The 11,273-nt window shown below is 39.7% G+C and overlaps 1 protein-coding gene across 1 annotated transcript; it reads left to right on the forward strand.

The window, feature by feature from the left end:
* Positions 1–2,050: 2,050 nt before the first annotated feature.
* LOC134571625 (gamma-crystallin 1-like) lies at positions 2,051–8,801 on the forward strand. The gene is made up of 3 exons (XM_063430094.1): positions 2,051–2,140; positions 7,987–8,229; positions 8,464–8,801. The coding sequence occupies exons 1-3, from the start codon at positions 2,132–2,134 to the stop codon at positions 8,737–8,739; spliced, it is 528 nt and encodes a 175-aa protein (XP_063286164.1). The 5' UTR covers positions 2,051–2,131; the 3' UTR covers positions 8,740–8,801.
* The last annotated feature ends 2,472 nt before the right edge of the window (positions 8,802–11,273 follow it).

An 11,273-nucleotide genomic window follows, 5' to 3' on the forward strand; every position in this document is an offset into this window, starting at 1 on the left:
TCCTCCCCCTGGCCCCACCCCTGAGGGGTGGGTGGTGGCCATAAATAAAAATTGGGGGGGTCTAATGTCGTGTAAAATGACACAGAGCACTCTGGCTGGATTTCAAGCGAACCAATCAGAGTGCTCTGCGTCATTTTACACAGCGTGGGAAAGTGCTGTGTAAAATGACACAGAGCACTCTGATTGGGTAGCTTGAAATCCAGCCAATCAGAGTGCTCTGTGTTATTTTACACAGCGTGGGAAAGTTCTTTGGAATTTTACCACGCTGTGTAAAATGACACAGAGCACTCTGGTTGGTTAGCTTGAAATCCAGCCAATCAGAGTGCTCTGTGTCATTTTACACAGCGTGGGAAAGTTCACTCTGATTGGCTGGATTTCAAGCTAACCAATCAGAGTGCTTTGACAGGTAAATATAGAGACTTACCTGTCAGTCTCTTCATTTACTGCCTTATTGCAGGGCGGGGCAAGGCTTTATAAGCCTTCCCCCGCCCTGCAGAGCTCAGTCTGTGCGGAGCCCTCCATGAGTGAAGAAGGATTTTTTTTTTGGACGCTCCCTTTTTTTTTTTTTTTTTTTTTTTTTTAAAGTGTGTCGGTTATTGTGGATTTTTATTTGGCCATTTTTGGGGCTGAAAAAAGAAGATTTTAGAAGAAAGAAGACATCAAATGGTAATTTTTTTTTTTTTTACAGGTATTTAGACAAGGGTCCTCCCTCAATATTTTTAGGATGAGGTGGGTAGGTAGGGGTAATTTCTTTGGGGGGAGGGGTGACTAGGGGTGGGGAACAGGGGGGAGAACATTAGGTCCCTCCTTATTGTTATTTAGGGCCCCCACCCGCCGCGCAGGGGTGGGGGCCAAAGGGGGAGGACAGTAGGTCCCCCCAATTTTTATTTATGGCCCCCAACCACCGCTCAGGAGTGGGGGCCAAAGGGGGAGGACAGTAGGTCCCCCCCCAAATTCTTATTAATGGCCCCACCCACCGCGCAGGGGTGGAGGCTGAGGGGGAGGACAGTAGGTTCCCCCCATCCACATTCTTATTTAGGGCCCCCACCCGTCGCACAGGGGTGGGGGCAAAAAGTTTTTTTGTTTTCTTTTTACAGTGAGCAGCCACTGGCTGCTCACTGTTTACTAGACATGCCCCTACTCGCGGTATAGCGAGAAGGGGCTGAATTTACTAATACTAAGTAATCTTTACTTAGTATTAGTAAATGTGGCTTAAAGACCAATTTAGGTCTTTCAGCCTTTTGGTAGATAGCTCCCTAATACCGTGTGAATTAGGGAGTTATCTACTAAGCGGCTGCTTATTTTATGTTATTTTGTAAGTGATTTCCCTATCCACATTTGTTTGCAGGGCACTTGTCCTACTCTTACCCCCATTTTACTTCCTTTTGCAGCCCTCTAGCCCTTTCCAGGAGTTTTTTAGAGCCATTTTTGTGGCCAAAAGTTCGGGTCCCCATTGACTTCAATGGGGTTCGGGGTCAAGTTCGGGGTCAAGTTCGAGCCCGAACCTGGACTTTTTTTCAAAGTTCGGCCGAACCCGCCGGACCCGAACATCCAGTTGTCCGCTCAACTCTAGATGCCACTATTAGGCAGTAAAGTCAGATATCTTGCAGCAGTCATTACCACCACCACAGCCCGGATCCATGACAAGAATACATGTACCAGTGCAGTTTTCTCTATGAACTAGTCTTCCCATCCGTGCAAAAATAAAAAAAATAGAGAATTATTATTATACTTTTTTTTTTTATAAAGTGCCGTCACAACATGCAGCACTGTCGATGGTACAATTGGTACAAGTAAAAAGACAAGGGTACAATACATACAAGAGATACACTACAGAAAATATCCCTATGCACTCTGATAGAACAGGCCTCATCACTATTGTCTATAGAGTAATCTAGGCGAACGCATGAAATGCAGGTGCCAGCAAGTAGACAAACATCAGTCACATAGAAATTCTGTGTCTATCACAACAAAGGATAAAATAGCTATACATTATGCTTACCGTTGAAAAGAAAACAGCTCAGCACTGATATCAATGTATGTAAGCATCAGCAAGAGACATGGTATATAAAGACCTCTCGTCCTGTGTAACAGCAGACAATTGTTTGAGACAATCAACTCAACGTTGAAAATGGGAAAGGTAAGATGACCTGAAAATATTAACCTGTTACAGCAGTAGACATGCTTGATACCACAGCCAGAGACATATTATTTTTTTTCCCAAGTATACATTTTTAATAATGTTTCTAAACATGTCTACAATCAAACACTTGGAGGGTTTATAAAATACCAAACTTATTTTTGTGTAGTTTGGACAAAGTGAGTCTGTCGTTCACACATAACAGTTTAAGTTCATGTGGTCTTCATGATATTCTTTAAAATGTTGTATTCACTTCAACAACTTTTTAAATATATTTTGAAAAGTACACAGATGCTAAATGAATTACTGAGCATGATATATAGTTTCTCTGTTTACATTTGCGAAAACTATGAAATGGCTGAGAAATGGCTTGCAGCCAATCATGGTTACTGTTTGTTCCTTTGGTCCTTTCTCTGTGCAATTGTATTTTAAATAGTTCTACTGGGTGCAGAAACCAGTTACAATTTGTATATTGTGTTATACTTATAGGTTTAGGGTACTCTACAGATTTATATAGGTTACATTTTCTAGCAGTGAATTCAAAGTGAATTTCAAATTAAAGGCCAAAATATCCACCCTGACAACAGAAATTATTTGGGTATTGTTTCTAATTCAGCTATTTTTGTTAATGTCTTTGTTACAAAATATGAAAACTTAGATGTTACGGCAATTTCATTCTAATTCATTATTTTATGTAATAAATGTTAGGGTGAAAGGGGGTGGCTAGGGGCTTTGGGAAATTTAGTCACTTGGAAGAAACTTAATGACAATTTGGGGGCATGGACAATGGCATCACCATCACCCCTTGTATTTCTAATTACATCCCTCACTAATCACACATGGATAGGGGTTTGGGGGGCATTAGGTTTCCCCTTGTGTTATAATAGGATCCTACTTGCCACCTTTGTGTGGGTGCTGGAGGGGGTAATATGTCCGCCAAGTTTGATAAGTAGCCCACAGAGGGCTGTGCAGTGGGTACCTTAGGTTGTCCCTCCATTTTTTTTTATCTAATAGTCCCCACCTACTGGTCACAAGTGATGATGGGGGTGGACAGTGATCTGTCTCCCCCCCCCCCCCCCCCCCCACCATCATTTAATTTAAAATCCCTACCCATTACTTCTGATGAGGGCATGGGGGGAACCAAGTCCCTTTGCTATCCTTGTTATTTCACTGTTCCCATATCTATGGAATGGCCCTTTTAAGCAACTGGACAGCAATGGTTGCCTAATTGCAAGTTTTTTTGTTTTTTTTTATAAAAGTTGGCTCACTGTTTAGTATGTATGCCCCACCCATGGCAAGGCAGTTGGGACATAAGGCAGAGTTATTGCATCACTTTTAGCAATATGGTGGTCATTTTGACACCTATAGGCTTTTAAAATGAACTTATTATACTTTAATGTCGGGGCTGGCTTGCAAGCACATGCCAGCCATCACATAGTAAACCCTCATATCACCAAGTTTGTTTAATTATTTGCCTGCTGGATGCCAGCACTGCCTGCAAGCAAATAGGATTTTTCAAACCATCCTAACACTGATTTATAGTATTCAGGTCCAAATTTCAGACATCCAGCAGCATTCTGTCCAGTTGAAATCTGGACCTAATTCAGGCTCGTTCATAGCCTGCTTAGCAAATCTGTACATTGTTAAATAATATGAACAATGTATGGATTTTGCCGTCTGAATGATGGTTCGCCCCATTTGGTATGGTTCCATTCAATCTTTACTAAATAACCCTGTTTGCTTCACAAATCTGTCTGCATTCTCTAAAAGTTACCCTGGGCATTAGACACTTGGAAATCTATCAAATGAATAAACATTCATCTGAAAAGTGTCTTTTAAAGTGTCAGAATATAGACTAAAGTAGACTAGGAAGAAACTTGTTCAGCCATTCTGAATAGAAGGTATATTGTTATCTGCTAACCCATGAATTGTCAATATTTGAATAACTGGGGATTTAAATTTTAGGCTACAATAGCTGTGCTGAAAAAAAGAGCTGAGTTGGAGAATGCAGTTTGACCTCTTTGGCGTAAATTTACAATTCACTGGTTGATTCCAGACAAGTTTGGGTTTATGGAGAAAGAGACCAGAGAAAATTAGAAGAGAATTGTGAGCAGAGAGACTCTCACTGGAGGGGGGAAAAGTGAATGAAGGTCACTGTCAGACATGAAAAATGAGTGAAATTATATTCATGCAGAAGTCGTAAAATCAGATTTTGTCTTACAAACAAAACGTAATTAAAAAAGTAATACTTCAGTATAAGTCTTACCTTTAGATTAGCAATGCATGGTAATGCAATGAAAAAACAAAATGTGCTAAGATTAATATGACTTTTTTTTTTCTAAATGCTGTACTTTTGAAAGATTCTATCACTTAGCTATAGTCACAGCCTGACTAATTTAGATTTAAATGGACACTGTAGCCACCAAAACAATTTTAGATTATTTAAGCAGTTTTGTTGTATAGATCATGCCCCTGCAGTCTCACTGCTCAATTCTCTGCCATTTAGGAATCAAATCACTTTGTTTATGCAGCCCTAGACACACGTCCCTGCATATGACTTGCACAGCCATCTTAAACACTTCCTGCAAAGAGTCATCTAATGTTTACACTTCCTATTTGCAAATTATGTTTGATTTAAAATGTCTTATATCCTGCACTGTTAATAGTTTGGTAGATCCTGCAGGAGCCTCTTGTAAGTAATTAAAGTTCAATTTACTAATCAAGAGATTAAAACTTTTAAATTAAGTTACAGCTGATTGAAAATAAAAACAATTTGGTTTTCATGTAGGCTGTTTCACTCACTGTCATTGGAGGTGTAGCTAGGGCTGCATAAACAGAAACAAAAGTGATTTAACTCCTAAATTGCTGTGAAACTTTAGAGGCATGATCTATACACGAAAACTACTTCATTAAGCTAAAGTTGTTTTGGTGACTATAGTGTCCCTTTAAATTTTACATTTGGTTTTCAATTCATCACAATTCAGTATCAAATGAAAAAACTCCTTAGGTGTTCATTTTAATTTATTGATGTATTGGCTAATTATTTTTCGATGACTGTTGCCAAGGTTGCAAAATATGTCCAACTTCAGCCGGAATTGAATTTTCTTTCAGTTCTGCTCTTCTGGAAAACATTTTCTGTGACTGTTTGAAAGTAAATAAGAGCTTCCAGTGAATAGTCACATCTGCATCACATAGGGATTGATTTCACTAATCACCATATTGTAAACTGAATTGAAAACTACTGGCAACATTTACTTCGAAAAAAATCTCCAACTCAGCTTAACTCTTTTATCCTAAAATTTTCCAACTTGGTTTTCTTTCCACTGCACTTTTTTGTTAGACAATTTCCTTTGTATTTAGTTGCTTTAAAATGGGTGACACCTCTTTTATTTTTTATTTTTTTTGTAATTCTTTATTTTATTTTTGCATAGTTTAAACAAGCGGGTTTGCACTGTACAACAGCTGGTACAAACTGAACATCAGGCACAGTATAACATTTAATAAATACATTATACATTTTGTTAATAAGAATAAGCAAGATTAAACTAAAATCCTTACTCTAAAGGGGAAAATTTATCTCCCTAAGTACATATAAAAACAATGCATAAAACCAAGCAGTATAAGTGTAAGAGACAGCATGTACTAAGCAAAGGGATATAGGCTAGACCGAGTGAGTAGTAGATCATTACCCGCCCACGTATATGCTTGATAGACACGTCTTTATGGTAAAGTGGTTTCGGCATTTACAGGTAGTTTGAGATTATTGGGTAGACATGTCAAACAGCGTGGAATCAATACTACAATGTCTGTTAGTGTGGGATGTAGAGTACAGGGTGTATGTACATTGTATATCATGAATTAGGTGCATGTTCTTAGCATGAGTTGGAGGGAGCATGGAAATGGTCCTGCTGGTGGCCTTCTCTACACCCCTATGTATGCGTGTATAGGTTGATTGGGGGAAATAATCGTATACGAGCTGGGTCCCCACTATATCTCATAGGGCTGGTGCTTGTTTCTTGATTAAATTAATGCTGAATATGCTGCTTAGCGTAAGTGGTACTATAAAGGTGGTTCCACATGTGTGGAGGATACGGAACGTGTGGTAACATATGCGTGTCCATGTGATGGGGACATGCGCGATTCATGGTAATGCGTGCACGACCCCTAACCAAAGGGGCTGGGTGGTATCGTTAGCCAATGTGTGTGCCAACAAAAAGTGAGTCAATCTCCCGAAACTTGAGAGAGCTGTCTTTGATGGGTAGGTGTGTCAGGTGCATAGGTGTGCGAGTATGTGGTGCATCAGAATATATAACAAGAAAACAAATAAGTATAATAATGTCTAATAGCTACAACAAAAACTAAACTGGAACAATAAATGAGGGTATTGCTGAGCAGAGAGACTTGGGCGTGGGCGCCCCTCTTGGTCGAAACAGTTCAAGTGCAGGGTCCCAAGTGTGTGTCGTAGTCAGCATCTCAGGGTCTGCAGGTCCCCTTTGGGAGTCCCAGAGCTTGGAAAAAGACTTCAGCTTTGGTCGGCGATATGCAGCGCGTGATAGTGCCATTTTTCTCTACTGTGAGGGCTCTCGGTAGAGCCCATCTGTATTCCACCCCAACCTTACTAATAGTGTGTTCTTAGTAAAGTCCTAGAAGAAGCATAGCTGTGTGGATTCAAATTCTAAATGGGTTTTCCCCGTGCCGCAGCCATGATTTGGCTCTTATCAGACAGGGATTGGCAGCTGATTATCACGTCTTGGGGTGCTGTCTCTGGCTCTTGCCTGGGCTTGTTGATGAGGAAGTAGCCTTCTAGAGTAAGCCTTTTAGCCTGTGTGTGGGATAATATGGTGGAGAAAAGGCGTTGGAGGTGGTGAGGCAGTTCGGTCGTGCCGATGGTGTTTGGTATGCCCCTGATCTTTATGTTAGTGCGGCAGGTTTGGTCATCCGCTAGGTCTAGACATGTCAACAGATATCTGTGAGAGGCCTGTAGCTGTTCCACAGTGTCCCTACGTCCTTATACCTCCCCTGAGGCCTGTACTCGAGCGGTCACCACTTGGACTTCAGTTCTCATAGTCCATATCAAGTCCATATCAACCGCTTACATCTGCTTTAGTTCCAGCAGCAGGTTTTTGATGTCCAGCTTAGTGGCTGGAGTCAGAGTGTCCGGATCAGCCGGGACCATGGTGACTGGCTTGTGGTTTGCAGGTTCCACATGATCTCTGGGGGCAGAGTCCGAGCTGAAGGAGCTAGCATCATGCTCTGGCGGGGATGCCATTTTGTGGGCCACATGTTGCTGAAGCAGAACTCCTATATCTTGGAAGTCTTTGGACATAGTGGCCTGGGCTTTCTGGGATTTTCTGCCCATTGTATCACCACAGTGCTCTCTGGCGTTGTAAGGCTACGAGCTTGTATCCTCCGGTATGAGCGCCTAGAGGTAGGATGCGGCTTGTGGAGCAGATAGGTTGCGGTAGGCCCCAACTGTGCCTATTTGCGGAAACAAGAGGGGCATTTGGACACCGCCTGTACTGCTGTGTTGGAGAGGTGAGTAGTCTGGTATAAATGCAGGGCTCTGCTTGCAGCGATTACACCAGATTTATTATGATTTGGCAGGAGCTTGGGAGAGTAGCATCCGTTCAGTTCAAGCATTAGGCTCCGCCTCCCGACACCTCTTTTATTGTGACTATTAAATGTATTATGTAATTCTTCTGTTGTAAAATATTTGATATATGTGAGATTTAATAATGCATTTGCTGTTTTTGAATACAAATAAAATATATATTTTAATAAAAAATTGTTTTGTACATTTGAGTATTAGCTACAAATGACATTAATAGCAACTTACATTTCCACAGATAATCTTCTATGAAGATCGTAACTTTCAGGGACGCTCTTATGAGTGCAGCTCTGAGTGTTCCGATTTGACCTCATTCTTTCACCGCTGCAATTCCATCCGAGTAGAAAGTGGAAGCTGGATCCTATATGAGAACCCCAACTATAGAGGACACCAGTATTACCTTAGCAGAGGAGAATATCCCGATTTCCAACAATGGATGGGTTTCAACGACTCCATCAGATCTTGTCGTATTAGCCCACAGGTAAAGTACTTTCTTAGAAAATTGCCTTAAATCTAAAACCATTACAGAATAATAAATGTATATTTAAACTAACAATAAAAGATGCACTTCAAAAATATTTCTCAGTTCAATCTATTTAGGCTTGGCTTCCCATTTTTGGGAAATATTTCCTTCTCAGTGTGTTTCAAATATTAAATGAAATTAAACAAATTGTTATACATTGTAAAATGACAACTTAATTTTGTTTCCTAAAAGCACCAAGGTTCATTCAGAATAAAGGTCTACGAGAGGGAGGATTTCCGAGGTCAGATGATGGAGTTCACTGAAGATTGTCCCAATGTCTATGAAAGATTCCGTTATCATGACATTCACTCCTGCTATGTTCTTGATGGTTATTGGATGTTCTATGAGGAACCAAATTATAGAGGCCGCCAGTATTACCTGAGACCTGGAGAATATAAAATATATACTGACTGGGGTGCCATGAACCCAAAAATTGGCTCATTCAGAAGACTCCATTATTTTCAATAAATAGTAGTATTGAGTGAGTCGGGATGTAATTCAAAATTAATTAAAAAAGATAATAATGGTAACATGCATTGTTGTGTCACTTTATTTAATTTACTCGTAAACAATTAATTATATTGGTAGATTAAAGGCACAGATTACAGGTTTTGAAATAAATTATTTCTAAGTGGATTCCTTAACTATATTGATAAAATATTGTAATATTATGATTTAAAGTGAAGATGTTACCTTGGAGGGAGTCTGGAAAGCTCTTCTAAGATGACATGCTTGCTTCATCAACCTCTTTAAAGGACAGAATGTTGATGAAATGCCTATCCACAGTTTAAATGTTAACTTTTCCATCTTTGCTTTTGAACTACTTGAAAAGACAGTTGTACACATAAAAATATATGAAAAATACTAAATGTGGAAATAGAAATTCACAGCACATGACAATATTGTTTGCATCTAAAGACAATACTGTCTAAACTTTACTAAAAAAAAAGGTAATAAAAAATAAATATTTTTTTTACATTATTGACCATGTGTAGAGAGCTGATGTGAGTTCTTTAAAAAAACAATAATAATGCTATAATAAAACACATACACAGACAGGTAAAGGTAATTAAAGTGAAGGTAATTATAATGTGTCTATGTACAGTGCCCTCCATTAATATTGGCACCCTTGGTAAATAAGAGCAATCAAAGTTGTGAAAAATTGTCTATATTGACAAAACTTTAAATTTTTTGATTAAAAAAAAAACACAAAAATACTCTGCTCTCATGGAAATATAATAATTGCAAACACAACAGAGGTTTATGCTCCCCTCCCTCAAATGTTAAGTATATGTGTGGAAAAAAACAAGGAATTGTGCTCAAAAATTTGCAGCATTTAAAATATATAAACCTTTAATAATCAGTAAGAGGGTTCTATTATTAAATCCTCCTATTATCTTCCAAAATTAACATTTAGTATGAGAAGAAAAAACAAAAAACTATTCACTAAAGTGCTACTATGAATTGAAAGTGTTTCAAATTGTGGTATGGGTGATCACAGCAATCTATCAAAGAAAAATACTGCAAACACAATTTTTACATTTGTAGATCTAACAAATATTGGGAAAGAGAAAATGAAGACATCCTAATGCAACACTGTATAAAAAAAAATAACAATTAAGCTGTTGTAATGATGTTACAAAGGTTTGGAGTCCAGCAGCCAGATCAGCAATGTTTGCTGCCAGAGGTAGCCACTCGTTACCAAGGTGGTTGAGCCCCTGAGCCTTGAGTGGCCGTCTGGTCTTAAGCAGTGTTGAGAAACTGGAACAGAAAGATGGTAATCGTAGTGAGGCAAGCCGAGGTCAGTGGGAAGGAGAAGCAGCAAAGTCAAAACGGTCCAAATTCAGCAACAGGTAGGAGAAACAGGAACAAGCTTGATTATAGAGTACAGGAACCACAATAATCTGGCAAAGGTACAGAGACAGGAATTGGCTTATATAGGCCAAGAACCAGACACCTGACCAGACACAGCTAAAGAGAGTTGTCACTGATATAATTGCATGTAGAGTCAAGGTTATCAGATCTCAGGTAAATTTGCAAAAGGCACGCTGGTGAACTGGTAAGGAAGAGGTTTAGCAGCATGTAAACCAGGATTCGAAACCCAGCAGAGTCAGTTCCTCACATTTTTTCCCCCTTAATGAATTCACACACAAGAGTGTAGTGGATATAGCACCACTTTTATCTATGGAGTTAGGGAGGATCAGTCCCTAGAGTACGTGGGATCCATTACTCCTACATGTAGGTGTGACACAGTGCCCTTCGCCATTTGTGCCTGGAGAGGACTAATTGCCAGCCTCCTGCCTTGTGACTATGGCCCCTGGAAGATTTGGCCCTTTAAAAATGTTGTTTGGGCATATTGGATTTTATTGTACTTTTCCTGCCCATTTTAAATGTGTTGGAGCAAGTTTGCAACTTTAAATTGGCACTTCGATACAGCTGAAGTGCCAAAGTAGTCGAAGTGGCCGCCATTCGACAAACAAACACGTGGCGGCAGCCATTTTAATTTCTGCTGAAGTTTTACCTTCTCCAGACTTCAACTCATTAGACAATTTGAATGCCATTTGCCAAATCGAACAGTTGCCGTTCGCCTATTTGAACTATAGTTAACAGGGGAAATAGACCAGCCGCACCTTTATACCTTGTTATACCTTTGGGTAGTGGCTTGGGGATGCTATGTTATCTTATGTTATATAAATATATATCCCCCTTTCACTAACCATGGGTTGGGGCATTAGGATATTCCCCACCATTTTTTTTTATAAGCCCCCAGTAATTGCAGGGTAGAGGATGTATGGCATGGGGAAGCTATGCCTTCTCTGTAATTTTATTTTACAGGCTCCATCCCATGGGATAAGGCCTTTCAAGTGACTGGGTAGTTGCAAAAGTTGTCCAGTCGCTGAAATAATTAGGAGATATGCCTCCACCTGCAGGTGGAAACATAGGGAGTTTTTATACCTTCCTCACATTAAAATAAGGATCTTATTGACCTCAATATGATTTTT

The sequence above is a fragment of the Pelobates fuscus genome, chromosome 8 (genome assembly GCF_036172605.1).
Source record: "Pelobates fuscus isolate aPelFus1 chromosome 8, aPelFus1.pri, whole genome shotgun sequence".
Lineage (NCBI taxonomy): Eukaryota > Metazoa > Chordata > Amphibia > Anura > Pelobatidae > Pelobates > Pelobates fuscus.

What these genes read in the sequence shown, in the direction of transcription:
- LOC134571625 (XM_063430094.1), top strand. An exon ending in CTTGTCGTATTAGCCCACAG is followed by an intron (nt 8,230 to 8,463) that starts GTAAAGTACTTT and finishes GTTTCCTAAAAG; the next exon opens with CACCAAGGTTCATTCAGAAT.